Source organism: Quercus suber, unplaced genomic scaffold (genome assembly GCF_002906115.3).
Source record: "Quercus suber isolate HL8 unplaced genomic scaffold, Cork oak 2.0 scaffold_53, whole genome shotgun sequence".
In the NCBI taxonomy this organism is placed as follows: Eukaryota; Viridiplantae; Streptophyta; class Magnoliopsida; order Fagales; family Fagaceae; genus Quercus; species Quercus suber.
In genome coordinates, this window is record NW_027069518.1 from 673286 (window position 1) to 692114 (window position 18829).

An 18829-nucleotide genomic window follows, 5' to 3' on the forward strand; every position below is an offset into this window, starting at 1 on the left:
AGCATCGTTCCCTACTCCTCCGCATGATGGGCTTCGAAGTTGCCTTTTATGACGATGCTCTTTTTTGTAGGAAAATGATTCACTAACTGGTGTTCGAGATTTCTGCTTATAAGTGACGTCCTGTTCGTCATTGGAATCTTCATTAGAGTGTGGAGAAATCTGTTTCCTCTTTGCATGGTGCAACTCCCTTTTTAGCTTTGTAATTTCTAGTTGCAAATTTTGGTTTTCCTCTGCATGAGACACGTGACTTCCCCTATGCGGTTGGCTTCGACCAATATGTGCAGTGTGCACAATTTATTCACGATCCTGTCTCTACTCCAAATTAAGGAAAGGGTCTATGTGTTGGGATGCCCTAGATTCTGCTGGCTGTTGTCCTGGTTCGGCCATTATCAACTGTTGTTTTCACTCCTGCACAAGCTGTTCCCACAGACGGCGCCAATTGTAGGGTCAGTTTTTGTAGCTTAAGCCCAAAAGGTATGGATTATGAGCCCAATGAACCCAGAACAATGAATTGGTAGAGAGTGGATGAAAGAGCTGGGCTAGTTGTGAATTAAACAGTGATCAACTACGGTAGTTAAGGATGAATTAACATGCCATCATGCTTAAACAACTGAACCAATGAATGTCCGAAGAGGTGTTTTATTGAACGAAAGGTGATTATAACTCTTGGAGTTACAGTAAAGTTATTCTCTCATTTTTTCTCTCTTTTTTCCGACCCCCATTATCAGAGGCCTCTTCTCTTTATATAGCATCCACCCCTATCATCTTCATCGTCCACTTGTTCTTCATCTAAGTATCCACTTGAGTACATGTCTCATCAGATATCTTCTTTAGCTCTCTATGAGTGGTGGTAGCTGATGTTATACTGTTTAGGAGTCTTCTTCACATTAATGCGGCCAGAAAAGCAGCTGTAATGAATTTAATGTGGTGGTTGAAGTTTGTCTTCTAGATATTTCTCCGTTCCTATCAGCTCCATGCGTACCTGAAGTCCATCCTTATCACTAGAATTGTTAGGAGGATTACTTGAACCTCCCAGACATCTGTTTGACCAAAGCTCTTTATATCCGAGGAGAATGGCCTCTCTGGACCATTGATGCTCTCTTCGGAATACACCCCTCGTTCGTCTCCAGGTATATTTCTTCCACATGGACTTCTTCTCAAACGTTTTCCTCTCTTCGGACATACAGTAGTCTTCAAATAGGGCCTTAGGCCCAATAAACTAGGTTGGGCTTTCACCCCCCACAGAAATCTAATTGGATTTTCTCTAAATTTTGGCTTTTCATATGAATATAGATATATAGATTGTGTTTTATATGGAACTATTAAATACTAGTGTGTAGCCCATTGCATATGCATGGGTACAATTAAAAATAATCACAATAATACCATTCAAATTATACATTTTTTTGAAAAGATGTTCAAATTATACATGGTATTAGCTTATACTTTTTTTAAACCATACATTTCTAAAATATGTAATGGTTTCTCATTATATATATATATATATATATTAGAATTTAATTGGTTTTAGACTCTTTAGCTTTTTTATCCAATAATTCACTTGTCACAAAAATTAAAAACTTAGATGGACACGTGACAAAAAATTAGATTCCAGTTAAAATTCAATTTATAATCTAATTGAATTTGGACTTTTTGATTTTTACACTCAATAATTCACTTGGCACAAAATTAAAAATTAAATGGGCACAAAATTGAGAATCCAATCAAAATCTAATTGGATTTTCTCTATGTTTTTTGCTATTAATATATATATGGTAACCTTATTATATTTATTCTTAAATGAAATTTTTCTTGACTATATATTTATTCTCATGCTAAAATAGATAGAATGTTTTGCATGAGCTAATGTGAATGCTATTAATCTCATTACACACACTCCGTACGTGCGATAATGCTATTTTTTTTAGTTTAATATAATTTTTCAATTTGAATTTATCTATTATTAGTGAGGTTACATAGAAAAAGATTTTTATAACACTAAAATTTAGGATTTGAAATGAAGTAAACTGTTGAGCTTGGTGTGTGCTAGTTTTCAGGAAAAAAATATATCAAACGTATGTGAGATATCTTTAAATATAAAGTATGCTAATTTTTAAGAAAAAAATTTATCTGGTAATTTTTTTTAATAGCTTATTCATGTTTTTTTAGAGAACCTATAGGTTAAAACCAAATTAATCAATGGTTCTTTACTATTAAATCTTGTATTTCTTGAAAAAAAAAAGTCCATTAAAGGGATTTTAATGGTATGATACTTAAGAAATGGATGACATAGATTCAAGCAGAGAAGACCTTTGAAAATATCACCTCTTTTATTCTAAAGATTGATTGTATCCCATGATAAATGCTAGCATGCTAGGTAGTGATGCATCAAAAAACCCCAATGATGAATTCTCACATGATACTCTAAGAATTCCATAGAGGGAAATGTTAACAAGCACCGTGCGGTGCTTGTTAAGATTTCCCTTAATGGGTTGTATTAATAAAAAGGACAAAAAGTTATTTAAAGAATTGCCAAAAAGATAAAAACAATTGTTAAAAAATTATCAAAAAAATAAAAAGCTGCAAAAAGTGAAAACAAATGTGCAAAAAGCTGTTGTTAACGGGGACCTTACAATACTCGTTAACACAACCCTTCTATAAATCCAACTTTAATTCATGTGGATAGGGTAAATCGCTTCCCCAGATAAACCATAAAGCCAAGAGAATCCATGGACTAAAATTGAAAAGCTTAGCAATTGAATGTACTAAATAAACAAGTACAACATTGCATTGTACACATTCATAATAGGCCAAAAAAGTCACAATAGATATATAAATTGCCGCAAGATATTTGACTTCAAATGGGTATCCTTTCAAAATTATATTTTTATCCTCAAAGACAAATGAGGGTGAATGCCAGCTATTTAAGTTCACAAATGAAAAATATTTGATAAGAGTCTGCTTGGAATTTGCTTATTTTGCTACGACTAAAATTTTTTTGCTGAAAGTACTGTAGATAAAAGTAAAAGTTAGCTGAAATAGTACAATGAAATTTATAAATAGTACTAAAAAGTGCAATAAAGTTCATAAATAATAATAAAAATAAGTTAAATAATAAAATAAACTGACTTTTTAATAATAAACTCTTTCACTAAATTGGAAAGCTTATAAGCCTGATATTACGTGAAAAAGGCTAATATTATCGTCAATTTGATCATGGGCCTTACTTAGCCCTTAAGAAAGTGATGGGCTACACTCAAGCCCATCAAAAGAAGTAGTATTATATTAAGACCTCACTGTCATGCAAAAGCTCAAAAAGTCAAACCGCATTGTCCATCTCTTATCACAGATCACAGATCATTCTGTTTCTCAGTTCTCACAAAGATTAGCATTCATTCAATTCTCTCTAATTCAAGAAATGGCGGAAGGAGCTCTGTCCGGCGTTGCTAAAGGAATCGTTGGGAAAGCGGGCGACCTAGCAGTCCAAGAGATTGCGCTCATCTGGGGTGTCAAAGACGAGATCAACAAACTCAAGGAGACTGTTTCGACAATCAGTGCTGTGCTTTTGGATGCAGAGGCGAAGAAACACAACAATGAAGTCAAACTGTGGCTGCAAAGGCTTAAGGACGCCATGTTTGATGCGGATGACTTGCTGGATGAAATCTCCACTGAGGCCTTGCGACGGGAAGCGATGACTCGGGACAAGAAGGCCAAAGAGGTACGCATCTTCTTTTCCAAATCTAATCAGCTTGCATATGGTCTTAGAATGGGTCATAAGGTTAAGGCCATGAGGGAGAGGTTTGATGCGATTGCAGCTGATAGGAAGTTCCATTTAGATGAGCGTTCTGACGAGGAACAAGTCAGGTGTAAGGCAAGGGAGCAGACTCATTCTGTTGTACGTGCTGAAGATGTTATTGGGAGGGAGGATGATAAGAAGGCCATTATTGAATCTCTGTTGAATCCCAATGTTAAGGAGAATGTTTCTGTCCTTCCGATAGTTGGTATTGGAGGACTAGGAAAGACGACAATTGCTCAACTTGTCTTCAATGATGAAGAAATCAAAAACCATTTTGAGCTAAAATTGTGGGTGTGTGTCTCTGAAAATTTCAATGTAAAGATAATTGTTGAGAAAATCTTGGAATGTATAAAAAATGAGAAACCAAAAGACCTTCAAATGAACACATTAGTCAGTGATCTTGAAAAAGGAATTAATGGAAAGAGATACTTGCTTGTGTTGGATGATGTGTGGAACGAAGATCGCGAAAAATGGAGTGAATTGAAAAAAATTTTAATGGGCGGTACAAGAGGCAGTAGAATCTTAGTGACTACACGTAGTGAAATCGTGGCAAAGATTTCACAACCTATTCAACCATATGTGTTAAAGGGTTTAGATGAACAACAAGCTTGGTCTTTATTTAAGAAGATGGCGTTTGAAGAGGGGGAAGAACTGAAGAATGGTAGCTTTGTAGAAATTGGGAAGGAAATTTTAAAAAAGTGTGCAGGAGTTCCACTTGCAATAAGAACAATAGGAGGTTTGTTGTATTTTAAAAAAACCGAAATGGAGTGGTTATCATTCAAAATTAATGAACTTTCAAAAATACGTCTGAATGAAAGTGACATTTTACCAACATTAAAGTTGAGTTACGATCATCTCACATCACACTTGAAGCAATGCTTTGCATATTGTAGTCTATTTCCAAAGGATTACGAGATTGACAAATCAAGTTTGATTAATATGTGGGTGGCGCAAGGGTTCATCACGTTGCATGACAAAAAGCAATGTCCAAAAGATGTTGGTCATGAGTATTTTATGGATTTGCTTTGGAGATCATTTTTTCAAGAAGTTGAAAAAGATGAACTTGGCAATATTTCAAAATTCAAATACATAATCTCATGCATGATATAGCAATACAAGTAATGGGATCAGAGAGCACTACCATTTATCCAAAAGAAAAAGACATTGATGAGAAAACTCGTCATGTGTCATTTGGGCATACATTGTTCTCATCATCGGAAATTCCGATCTCATTATATAAATCAAGAAGGATAAGAACGTTTCTTTTGCCATGTCAACCAAAGTATGATATCATAAGATCAGATAATTTTATTTATAGTGCAATTGTGGCAAATTTTAAGTTCATACGCTTGTTGGATTTGCATAACATGGGGATTAAAACAATTCCAAGTTTTATCAAAAAGTTGAAGCATCTAAGATATCTTGATCTTTCTAAGAATAAAGACATTGAGATGCTTCCTAATTCTATTGTCAAGTTGTACAATTTGCAAACATTAAAACTCTCTAAGTGTACAAAACTTAAAGAATTTCCAAGAGATATTAACAAATTAGTCAACCTCAAGTTTCTTGAGATTGATGAGTGTTGGAGGTTGACTCATATGCCAAATGGACTGGGCCAATTGACTAATCTGCAGACATTGTCAAGATTTGTGATGAAGAAGGGTAGGAACGATTCAATGCCTAAGAGTTACGGTGGATTGAAGGAACTTGACAAGCTAAATGAGCTCAGAGGAAATCTCTCAATTGAAAATCTCAATCAAGTAAAAGATACTGCATTAGAGTATGAGGATGCAAATTTAAAAGAGAAAAAACGTCTTGATAGGTTGAACTTAAACTGGGTAGGAGTAGACATTGATGAGACGGGTGTTGTTTGTGACATGTTAGCAGTGGAAGCCTTGCAACCACATATAAATCTCAAAGCATTGAGTTTAAAGCGGTACGAGGGAGTGATATTTCCACTTTGGCTTGTGACGCTCACAAATCTTGTCCAATTTGAATTATATTCATGTAAAAAATGCCAATATCTTCCACTGTTGGACCAATTGCCTTCTCTCAAAATTATCCATTTGGAGAGATTGGATTGTTTAGAGCACATATCAGATTTAGAGAGAGATAACAGTGATTCTTTATTCTACCCATCGCTGGAGAGACTCCAAATTGAGGAATGCCCTAATTTAAAGGGATGGTGGCGAGGAAGGAGGGATTCTCTTCCTTCATTCCCTCGTCTTTCTGACTTAACAATTTGGGAGTGCCCTCAGCTGACTTCCTTTCCTGTGTTTCCATATCTCGAAAGATTGAGCCTAATTAATTGTAGATTGAAGCAGTCATTGGAGAGGATGATGATAAACAACAAGACTTCAGGGAATCTACCATCAATCGCTTCTTCTTCTTCTTCTTCTTCTTCTACAATTGTTGCCCCTCTCTCCAAATTAAGTCGGATGTATATACAGCAAATGGAAGAAGCTTTGCCAGGGGAGTGCCTACGAAATCTCATTTCTCTCCGTACTCTATATCTACGCAACTGTCCTCTTCCTCAAGGCATGCGATATCTTACGGCACTTCAACATCTGAATGTTTGGAACTCTGAGGTGGTTGATTTATCCAATGATTGGGATGAGATGGAATGGCAAGGACTTACGACCCTTCTCTCTTTGCATTTCTATGATCTTCCGAATCTGGTCTCTCTCCCAATGGGACTTCAATATGTCAGCTCTCTACAATATCTCCAAATTTCGGCTTGTCATAATTTGATAGCCATACCGGAGTGGGTCTGCAAATTAATATCTCTTCAATCACTTAATATTTGGGGTTGCCCTAATTTGGAATCATTGCCAGAAGGAATGGGTGCCCTTACCTCTTTGCAAACACTAGAAATTGGAAAATGTCCCATCTTACTGAAAAGATGCAAGAAGCAAATCGGGGAAGATTGGCATAAAATTTCTCACATTCCCAATTTGTATCTATCTCAACAATAAGAGTCAGGTATATAAAAGTCACCATTTTACTCCCAACCTTCGATTAAAAGAAATCCAAAAGCCCAATTCTTCTTCTCCATTGCTCTCTCTCAACGTATGTATTTCTTGGTGATTAAATTTTAGATGAAGAAGAACCACAGAAACCTGATCATAAGAATTGGGACTTAATTAAAGCTTTTGGGTGCTGCAATTGTTCAACAACTCAACAACTCACTCACTGGTACTATCTCCTTTCTTTTCTTTTCCTTTTTCCTTTATCTAATTTCTTACATTTCAATAAATTTCATCTTTTTATTTTCAACCGGGTTGATGTGGTGATGTATTTGATGTGCTTCGTTACCCATTGCGTAAACAGAGTCAAAATTGGCACAAGGTAATATTACTAGGAGAATTGAACTGAGTAAGCATGCCATAGGAATTAGCTGATTCTACAGGTATCTTGTTGCTTTAATTCCTTTTTATATTTATCAGCTTCCAGTTTTTTGTTATGTCTACAGATTTGCCATTTATCACAATTTTTATCTAAGTCAAATCACTATGGGGATCATGCTTTATAGTAAAATATAATTTTCAAGCATCTTGGTTTTATTTAGAAATGTAGCTTCATATTTAGAAAGGAAGATGTTAATATATGTTACCAAAACAATGAACTAACAAATTTTTCTCACTTTGTTGACTGATATTGTTGGTTGATTTGAGCTATAAAAAAAGAAAAAAAGAAAAAGAAATCTTCCACTTACCTATTTTATAACACTCAATATACTTTATAGAGATCAAGCATCTATTAATTATTGTTATTGTGATTACAGAAATATTCTAGTAAAGATGATTCCTTTTTTTTGAAGCTATTTTTTCTACGGATAGTAGAAGTGGAAGGGAAGGAACTCAAAGCCGCCGGTGCTGAACCCTAGCCTGACGGCCGCCGCTGTCTCAGCATCCATGGCTGGGATATCAAAACTCACAAGCTCTCCATTCTCAACTCCTCCAACCTCCGGCTGTCAGTCTCTCTCTCTCTCTCTCTCTCTCTCTCTCTCTTAAAAATTACTAAACTCAGAGCATAAACTGAACCATTTCATATAATGATTTTGTTGTTGCTGTGTTAATTTTGCAAATTGAATTTTGTTTTCTCTCTCACTATATCGCTAGCTATATATAGTCGAAAAACGGTGATCAGTCAGGTTTTCTTAAATGTGATGAAAATGTTAGGAGAAGTTTTTGAGTAGTTATGTGGAAAGTGAAAGATGTTGCTTTACTTGAGTGCAAAATATGATTTTGAGGTTATGTAATTAGGAAAAAGAAAAAAAAAGGGTCTTCTGTTCATTAATTTATAGCAATTTTATGCAAGCTGTTATGGGATATGTGGAATATAATGACACCAGTTAAAGAGTTCACGGGGCATACTAAAGGTAATGATACTTTGTAACATGATATTCCATTTTAACTGTATTATTGTTTTTATCAGTTTATGTTTATATGATTGCTGTTTTGGGATACCATTAGCCATGCATGACTTTTTGAATTTTTTTCCTTATCCCTCTCTTGTGCTTCCATATGTCTAGAATAATTGAATTTGATTGTATGCCCAATTTGCAGTAGCTGCTTGAGGAGTATTATTTGTTGATTACTGTTGTTATTCTTCAAATAGAAAGTACTCATCATTTATTTATTTGATTGATAGGAAATTATTTTGCCTTTTCTCATCATTTTTCCCTTATAAACTTCTCATGCTTTTCAAATTGACTATGAGTCACCTTTCCTTTATGAGGTCAGCTGTTCAGGCATGTTCTTTAGTTGTAGATTCATCCAATATTTTGTTGCCCTGTTTCCCCATCGTTTGTATAACATTGAATGAGTATGGTAGCTATTCAATATATGGTTTATTGGGAACCTATTTAGGAAATTGACTCCAGTTTCATTGTGACTGAAGTTTATTCATGCCAAATTATGATCCTCATGACACTTACATGCGAATCCAGATGTACATAGTATTACAAATTGAATTATCTTTGAAGTTCAAATATTTTTTAATTGCTGCCTGATTATGTATATAATGGGTGCCATATTACTAGATTATAGAAGCTTTTGTTTTGTTTTGTGATTTGTTAAATGTATACAGAGATTTAGATGTGATTTGTTAAATGCATACAGAGATTTGGATTTCTATAAGTTTTTCTAGTCACCAATGGCTGGTGCAGTAGTATTTAATTAATGCCACCTTAGTTGTTCTAGTTATGAAGTACATATACTTCCAATTTCCAATATACAATTATCAAAATTTTAGTTTTGTTGTGCATGATGTTGAATATTTTCCACCTGTATGCATTTCTTACATCAGGTGTAATTGCGATGGAGTGGTGTTCCATTGACAGTTCTTATTTGATCACCTGTGCCAAAGATAGTCGAACTATTCGCTGGGATACCGTTTCTGGAGAGGTATGGAATTTGGCCTTCCTTATCATGGGTCTGTTATTTTTCTTGAAGATTGTCCTGTTATGATTTTTCTTCTGGGTTGTTCTTAAGTATAGAATACTTTTTGCTATGGTAACACTTATTTGTTTTTGATTTTGACTCAGATTGTTTCTGAACTGCCTACTGGTACCAATTGGAATTTTGATGTACACTGGTATCTAAGGATACCTGGGGTTATATCAGCATCTTCATTTGATGGAAAAATTGGAATTTATAACATTGAGGTATATACCAATTATATTTTTATAGATCTGTCTAAAAGGTTTTGCTTTCTTTTGAGCCTTATAACAAGTTGTAAGTTGGCAACAATTAAAATGGAAAATAATTGAGTAAAGTGATGGATCTTTTTATGCATATTATATGCCATTTTATCAATAACTGCAATTTAGTATGAGTGCTAAAGAGATGAGTGGGACAAGAGGGTGTAAGGGGCATGGGTAGAGCAACACGGGAATATTGCATTTACAATTTTTGTGGCATATGGATTCCAATATTGAATGACAACATGAACAAAAATAGAATGGACAATGATTGCATTTGGGCGAATGTAGAGTTGGTGTTAATTGGGGATTAGATTAAGGGATTGTGTGGGAAGTGCAAAGAAATTTTATTTAAAATTTGGTCTTATTTAATTTTTGAGTCAATTGAATATTTATTGGATAATTGTATTTTATTTTAGGTCTTAGTAGTTAATCAGTATCATTAGTAGCTTTATTTTATATCCTAGAGTCAGTGTTGTTTTTGTAATTCAATAATTGAGATTTCTCAAGTCATTTAGAATTAGGTTTCCTTAGTCAATTAGAATTAGAATTAAGGTTTCCTATATTAGTTAGAATTAGGGTTTAGTAGTCTATATAAGCACAATAATATACTCCTATGGAGAATTATTGTTTTGATGATGAATAAAATGTCTCTCGAAATTGTCCCAATAGTTTGGTGCTAACTCTAGCCAACCCTAGAAGCTAAATCCTAGAGGTTTTATTTTGCTCGGTTTGACTCCAAGCAAGCCTAGGTGTTGACTTCTAGGTTATGTATCCCTTTATTTCTTGTTCTTTAATTTTGTTGTTGCATTGTTTTGGTTTGTCCTGCATTAGGGAACTTGTCTAATATGGTTTGGAATGTGGAACAAAGTTTCTATGAAAACCTGATCTTGAAATTCAGAAAGCACACTGCTAAATTACCCATGCTCATGTGGGTTTTTCCAACCCTGGTAGAATAGGTTGATTCATTTGCAAAATGGCCTATAGTGGAACCTTCTTCTGTAATGGATTTCACTTAATTCTTATTGCAGTCGATATGGCGTTGGAGAGAATGAGTTTGGTGCAGGTAATTTTTTCTTATTAGCTCTCATAAATCATATCATCAAATTGCCTATAGTAGTTTGATATGCATACTGGCGTCTAGTTTTACATGTATTGTCTTGGTCATGGTAGCTTGTTTCTTAAAAGATTTGGGGGAGAATTAGCACTTATTGGTTTTGAAATAAGTGAGATTTGAGCTTGTCTTTTTGTTGTGTCTTGAATTCAACTATTGATTCATCTCTTGAAATGATAGGCTTTAGTTGGCAAGAAGTTAACATGATAGAGTAAATGATAGGCTTTGGTGTACTTCAAAGGATATTAAGAAGTCTTTTTTATGGGCAAGTTACATATGTACCGAATGCATGCCGCTTGAGCTATAATAAAAAAAATGTATTTTTGTAGACATTCATACACTATATGTGTGTGCATATGGAAATAAACAATCTTCTGTTTATTGTTTATTAGTTTTTGGTTGTGGGTCACTAGTAAGTCACTTCTAAAAGGAGTTGGTTGTTTTGAGGATTGGGTTATGGTGGCTAATTTGGGACTATATGATCAACCAACATACATCCTATCCTCTAAAGTGTATGGTGCAATCGACATACAACATTTGGTTTGGACATGTTCAAGGAGAGTGATTAAGGCACCGGTAAGGAAGAGTGAGTTGATCCAAGTTAAGGGAATGAAAAAGGTAGAGGCAGACCAAAATAGCATGAGTAGAAGTGATAAAAAAGGACATGTCAATTAAGGAAGTAACCAAGAGTATGATTTTAGATAGAATAGAATGGAGAAGAAGAATACATGTGGTTGACCCTAACTAATCTGTTGAGGTTCCATAGCTGAGCCCAAAAGTTTGAGACTAATGCTTTGTTGTTGTAATTCTCTTCTAATTTAAAATTAGTTGTTTGGTTTAATCCATCAATCAACGGAAAAAATTTAATCCAAAAAATTTTTAAATTAGTTGGCAATGTTTTTCATGGTTATATAGGATGAAACACTTTTTGAACTTGTATGCTTATGACTTTATTGCTGATCATGTCTTGGACATTTTTTTTCAAGTCTTCTTCTAAATTGGTGCAACCTTTTGGGTAATTGATTCTTGTAGACACAATGCCATTCAATTGACATCCTGCAAGCTCAATTTTGATTTTGCCATTTTGAATTCACAAGCGTAACACTGCCTCTGCAGCATTGTTAATAGATTGGCCTTTAGGCTAAATGGCATCTCCACCTCTGTATAAGACTGAGGGTGGCTGAGATGCTGCAGATTCCAGTCATGCAAAGTGTAAGTTCAACAACTACACCTTAGTCTCAAAACATGGTTGGAATGATTTGAGCCACACTTTGACAAAGATCATTGTTTTTATTATTTTGTTTCTTGAGTTTCTTGTAATAACATTATTTTTTTTGGGGGTTAAATCTAGTGTTCGTTTGGTAACAGCTTATTTAGCTTTTTACTGAAAGTTTGCTAGTGTACTTTTCCCTTGAAAAAAGTGAGAAAAAATGGAGAAAAGTGAAAAAAAGTGAGGTTTTTAAAAGCTTTATATAAAAGTTAAAAGCTAAAAACTAATACTAAAACCCGAGGCCAAATTCAACCCTATTATTATTATTTTATATGATTATTAAATGTCAAAACTTTGTATTCATTATAGAATTTCCATTCTATAGTTGTTTCACCGATCAGCTTACATATGCAAGTCCTGAATTTCATTGGGTAATTGCAAGCGAAATAAACAATTGTTTCTTTATAAAATGGATGAGTAGAGAGTTCATACAGGGAAGAGAAGATTGTACACTGTGTGAAGTAATTTAGGAATTGGTGCATGCCAGTACTTATTCCTATTTCTCCTCCTTTCCCCCTCCTTTCATCCCACAATTATTTGTTTTTACTTTCTGTAATTGATTATATTTCCTGTGAAATTCAGTTTCATAGTAATACCTTTTTTATGTAGCTCATCTGAGAGCTCCAAAACGGTATAAACGTCCTGTAGGGTTTCACCCTAGGCCCTCTGCTGCAGGTGTTCCAGCTGGTGCTTCAGAGGTATCTTTATTGGTCAATGTCTCATTGTTCTCTTATTTTATGTTGTATTTGTTTGTTAATTTTTTTCCCTCTTTGTCCAGGTTTATGTCCACACCTTAGTTATTGAAGACAGTTTGGTCAGTCGATCGTCTGAATTTGAAGCTGCAATTCAAAAGGGGGAAAGGTCTTTGTTGAGAGTACTTTGTGAGAAAAAGTCACAAGAGATTGAGTATGTTATCTTTGCTGGCGAACAAATATTTTTATCTTTTGCTATTAGAAGTTGCTCTATTACTTTTGCATCTCTTGATTCCTTTTGAGTTGTTTTAACAGATCTGAGGATGACCAAGAAACATGGAACTTCTTGAAGGTTATGTTTGAAGATGATGGGACAGCAAGGACAAAGCTGCTCTCCTACTAAAGAGAAAGATAGTGTCGAAGATCTTTCCCATTTTGAATATGGGGATGATAAAGAAGTTAACGTAACTGAGAAGGTTGGATATGGGGATGATAAAGAAGTTATCGTTTTCTCTACCGATAATGGGGAAGATTTCTTTAACAATCTTAGCCCAGCTGGAACGCCTGTGTCTACCTCTCGTGGTGAAAACTTTCCTATTGGAGATACTGCCCCTGATTTAGAACAATTGCAACAAGAACCAGATGGATTTGAGGAGAGCACTGACCCAGCATTTGATGATGTTGTCCAAAGTGCTTTAATTGTTGGAGATTACAAGGGGGCAGTTGCACAGTGCATATCTGCAAATAAAATGGCTGATGCTTTAGTTATTGCTAAAGTTGGTGGTGCATCCTTGTGGGAGAGCACACGGGATCAATGCTTTAAGATTAGCCGATCACCTTACCTAAAGGTAGTTTATTTATCTTGAATAGCCTCATTTTACTTTGATGAACTTATGAAGTTATGTAAAACGATTGGAGATAAATATTTTTTATCTTATCAATCGATTATTAACAATGTATTTATAATGTCTCTTTCATACATGGGGGTGTCATTTTCAGGTTGTTTCTGCAATGGTGAACAATGATCCCTTGAGCCTTGTAAATACAAGGCCCTTGAAATTCTGGAAAGAAACACTTGCTTTTCTATGTAGTGTAAGTTTTATTACTCCTGACAAAGATAGAGTTCTTTTTTGTGACATTCCAGTGCATTGTTTACGATTTAGATGCATGGACAGTTAAATCAATTTTTTTATTGAATCCAAATAAATGGTATTTTGTTGCTAAATTTCTTTCCCTATTTCATGCTTGTTCCATTAATATATATATATATATATATTTCCCCTCTTAGTTTGCTGAATGGTTTATTATGATCTTGAATGCTGTGGAATGGTTATCTGTTACTTGTATTTACATAGTATCTCTTCCTTTTCATGTTGATGTTAGCAAATGGTATACTCAACCTGTCTGACCTCCCTCCTCATGCCCACAGCTGAATGTAGTTGCAAGAATTGCTAGAGATATTGTTTCTTTTATGGGGCATCTTTTGTCTAAATTATCCTTGCATTCAGACATTATTATTAGAAGTCAACAGTCTACCTCTTGAAACTATAAATTTAATGAGTTTCTGTTTCTGGATTTATTGTGGAGGTAATGAACTCTTAACCTGATGATCTTCTGTGCTATGGCCCAAGAGACAGACAAGTCAAATTAAACGTATTTGTTTCTTACTTTGCAATGATGGCTATCCTGTAGTAGTTACTGTAAGAAATAGTTTCTTGTGCAATTAATTGCATTAATCATGAAGTTATTGTGTCTACTAAATTCTTATTTCTTCTTTTTTCCCTAAAAAAAAAATCACCATCAAACAGTTTATAGATAGAGGAATGGACTATGCTCTGTGACACACTTGCTTCAAAACTCATTGCTGCTGGTAACACGTTGGCTGCTACTCTTTGTTATATATGTGCGGGAAATATTGATAAAAAAGTGGAAATTTGGTCAAGGAGTCTTAGAACTAAGCACGAAGGGAAATCCTATGTTGAGCTTCTTCAGGTTAATTTGGTGCTTGTAGTGGTGTATTTTGACCTGTATATTCTGGCCACGATACTTATTTATTTTTTTAATCATTTGATTAGGATTTGATGGAAAAGACTATTGTCCTTGCCTTGGCAACTGGGCAGAAGTGATTTAGTGCATCTTTGTGTAAGCTTATTGAAAAATATGCTGAAATTTTAGCAAGTCAAGGGCTTTTAACAACAGCAATGGAGTACCTTAAACTTTTGGGCTCTGATGAATTGTCACCTGAACTTGTGATCTTAAGGGATTGAATTGCACTCACTACAGAACCTGGTATGTGATTTTGGTAATATCTTTCATGTAGTGTTAATTTATCTCAACTGATCTAAGATTGAAAAGATCAACTAAGATAAATGGGGTTTTGCAGAGGTAGGATAGTCCTTCATAATCATGGCCTCCACTTCTGACTCTGATTTGTAAGTTGTACTTTTTGGTACAAAGAATGGTTGCTTGGATTTCAGACTCTTGGAAAAGTGTAATGATGAGAAGACGTTTTGGTGTTGAGGAATTTAATCATCTAGGATTTTGTTGGGATGATTGCAAAAGATGCAAATATAAAGAGGAGTTTGATGTGTAAATAGTCCCCACAAATTTGGTGTAGGGACCAAATTGTGTAGACATGCACTGACTGAAGGTTTGTGGGGTTGGATAGGAAAACGACGTTGCCCATGATAGTGATATTGAAAGCAAGATCAAAAAAAGAAGTGTAAGACTCATATCTCTTTTCTCTTTTGTGTGTGGCATTAGGGTCACTGGTATAAGGACTTTTTGTTTAGTGCTCTGTCTGATAGGTTCAGGCTTGCTAGTGTATTTGTGGTGTCACTCTTTTGTTCTCCTAAATTGTAATTGTCTTAAGGCTCTATTTTGTTGTATTTTTTGTGTTTATATATGAATACAAATATGAAACTTGATCATTCTGCTAGTTATTATTTTAAAAAAAAAATTATATTAAATACTATTAAATATGAAATTTTATCATTATTTATTTCTCTTTGCTAAGATATCATTATGATAGTTATGAATGTCTATCTATACTATTAATAACAAGATTCTTTGTTGGGGTTTCAACATTTTGCATACTAAAATACCCTCACACAAATACTTCAACTCTCTAAAATACCCCTATCTTTTTATATGAAACTATTAAATATATGGTAACCTTATTATATTTATTCTTTAAATGAAAATTCTTCTAGACTATATATTTATTCTTATACTAAAATAGACATAATTTTTTGCATAAGCTGAAATGAATGCTCTTAGAATTGCTTGTTTGATACCATAACATGTTCTAATATTATTTTATTATCACAATAAATTTAATAATTTATTATTTAAGTATTAGTAGAATAGAGATAGGGTTTGAATTTGGATTAGTTGTTATTGTTCTTCTATCATGCTAAATCGTGTAACTTGTAGCATACTAATTGGAAAGAGGAACTTACTCACAGTAAATGTGATTGGGGCAATTCCAAAAGTTACAACTTCCTCTTAGATGGTGCTTGATGTCAAGATTGGTTGAGTAGCTGATCTTGTACATATGACAGCATACATGTGTGCATTTATGTGTAAAATTAAGCTTTTTTTGGGGGGTTGGGGGGAATTGTGGCCCCAATTTCTTCTACTAGAAGAGAATGAAAAAGGAAGTGTGTGTGTGTGTTTCACCATTTTGGTTGCATAATGGGCAAATATAATTCTGTAAATGATCACATTTTCCCTGAGAAAAAGCTTGCCTTTAGGACTGGAAATCCTGGGCTTAATCTGACAAATAACTTGGTTATATGAATTAAATAAAGAACATGAAAATTTTTGCCTATGAACAGGGAAGTAATACCTTGGTTGCTTTGATGGAAGACCCAATTCTTGTATCTGCCTCAAATTCATTCAAGGCTATCCTAGAAAGGAAGTTCTCAGTTTATGAAGAGTCTGGCATGGAGGGATTATGTAAATGGACAAAGAATAATTGGGTTTATGTGTTCCAATTTGAATATGCAACTACTGAGTATCGACCTTCCATTTGTTGATGATTGTGTTCCAAAAAAAAAAAACCATTAAGATACTCCCATTTGGAATTTCAGATAGAAAATTGTAAGGTTTTATGAATTGATTACAATGTTGGAAATGTGTTATACAATAGTTGTCACTAGACAGATTGCTATAGCGCCATTTAGCATTCTCATTTCCAACTTCCTTCTTAATGTCAGTTTTGTCCCCTTTCATATGATAAGTTTGTTGGCATTGATGAAGCAACAACCTGTGTGTGCCTAGTTATTCACCACAAGCAAAATAGAATGTAAGAATTGATCGAATGTTGGTTCTTTGCTTCTGATTTTGTTTTCTTAAGTGCATGTGTGTGCCTAGTTATTCACCACAAGCAAAATAGATGTAAGAATTGATCGAATGTTGGTTCTTTGATTCTGATTCTGTTTTCTTAAATGCAGGACCTCAGTTGCTCATATGGATTCTCCAAATATTGTGGACATGGGACTCTCCCAGGTGTCATATCGTGTTATTGGTCACAATTTGGATGCTGAGTTGGATGTACTCTCTATTTCTCTATAGTTTTGGCTTCTCAACAATGCCATCTCCTTATTGATCTGAATTACTATTACTCGGATTGAAAAGACTGCATAATTAAATGAATGCAGGTGTATCTTGTTAGTGGTTTTGAAGATGTTTCACCAAATGTCTAGCTTAGGATCCTCTATATTATTGTTGATTTCCAAAGATGTAGTTATCCGGGGATTAGAATAATTGAAGTTGAGTGTGTTGAACTTTCTGTGCAATATACTTACTCTAGCACTAGATCATAAAGCCAGGCACGGTTGGTGATTCCTTTCCATTGTTTGTTAAAATTGTTGAAAATTTGTGCACGTGACTAGAGAATTTTCATGTTCAGAATCTCTCTGTTCTTGGGCATAACACTAGAAGGGATTCCAAATGGAATGCATACCCCATTTTCAATGGTTTAGCTGCCAGGTTCAACTCTATGATCCCTATAGTTTAAATTTGTGTTTAGTGTCAATATTTTCTTTATGTTGTTAAATTATAAAGGCGAAAAACTCATTTTAGTCCCTACATTTTCACGCGATTTTCACTTTGGTCTCTATATTTTATTTTTACCACTTTTAGTCCTTCTTTTGAAAAAAGCATTCCATTTTAGTCCTTACTGTTACTCATTTAACAAAAATATCCTACGTGACAAACAGTCCAAAAGTAAATACTGACGTGTTCATTAAAATAATATTAAAAAGATTGTTTACATTTTTAAAAATGCCATATCAGCAATTTAATTTTTTTAAAAAGCCACATCAGATGAAAATAATATAAAAATTTCTAACCTAATTATTTTTTTAAAAAAGAAAAGAAATTAATTAAATTAATTTTTTTTCTTTTTTTTTTGGAAGAACATGAAGAATACAGAACTATTTGCTCTTCATTTTCTTTTCCAACTAAACTTGCTCAGAAAATTAAAAATTAAAAGTTTACTTTTCTTTTCTTGCATTTTCTTAGAAACTAAACCCATAAAATCACTCAGATTTACAAAATAAAAAGACATGCCCATAAAAATTTACAAAACACAAACATTCAACAAGATTTTCTTATGCTTTGAAACCAACCATAAAAAACACAAAACTCAGACCCATATTTTCGGCCTCCATGCACACCACAAACCCAGAAATCAACATCGGAATACAACAAACCCACAAATCCAAAAATCAACATACACCACAAACCCATAAACCTAGATCAACAAAACTCACAACCCATAAACCCACTGTCGGAATACATATTTCCACCACAATCTGCACCACTGAGCTGAGAGATAGAGAGATGAAAGAGAGAGACTTACTGATCTGGGATAGAGAGACAATGATCTGTGAGTTAGAGAGAGTTTGAGCCATTTGGGTCTGAGTTTGAGCGGAGATGAGATTATGAGATTAGAGAGTTTGGGGTCATCTCGGCTTCACAACCACTGATCTGGGCTCCAATACCGAATCGGTGACTAGGGTTTCGTACAATGGAGCAATACCGAATCAATGACTATGGTGAGTTACCAAATTGGAGGACCTTCGCGATGGGTTTTCTTTCTTTGACGACTATGGTGACCTCACTGAGTCTTGAACGAGTTCGACAGCAACGACCTCATCATTGAGATTTGAGAGAGTTTGGGTCAGATTGGAGTTTGACAGTCAGTGGAGATGAGATTTTGAGAGAGTTTGGGTCTAAGAGAGAT

General features: G+C 34.5%; 1 protein-coding gene and 1 pseudogene across 1 annotated transcript in view; both read left to right on the plus strand.

Annotated features, from left to right (window-relative positions):
* Positions 1-17493, plus strand: part of LOC112036527 (protein transport protein SEC31 homolog B) — a 45738-nt gene extending 28245 nt beyond the window's left edge. The window contains 1 exon segment of the mRNA XM_065772099.1: positions 17034-17493. Coding sequence (XP_065628171.1) covers positions 17034-17188 — 155 coding nt within the window. The 3' untranslated portion in view covers positions 17189-17493.
* On the plus strand, positions 7711-16616 carry LOC136066982 (protein transport protein SEC31 homolog B-like; annotated as a pseudogene).
* Positions 17494-18829: the final 1336 nt, after the last annotated feature.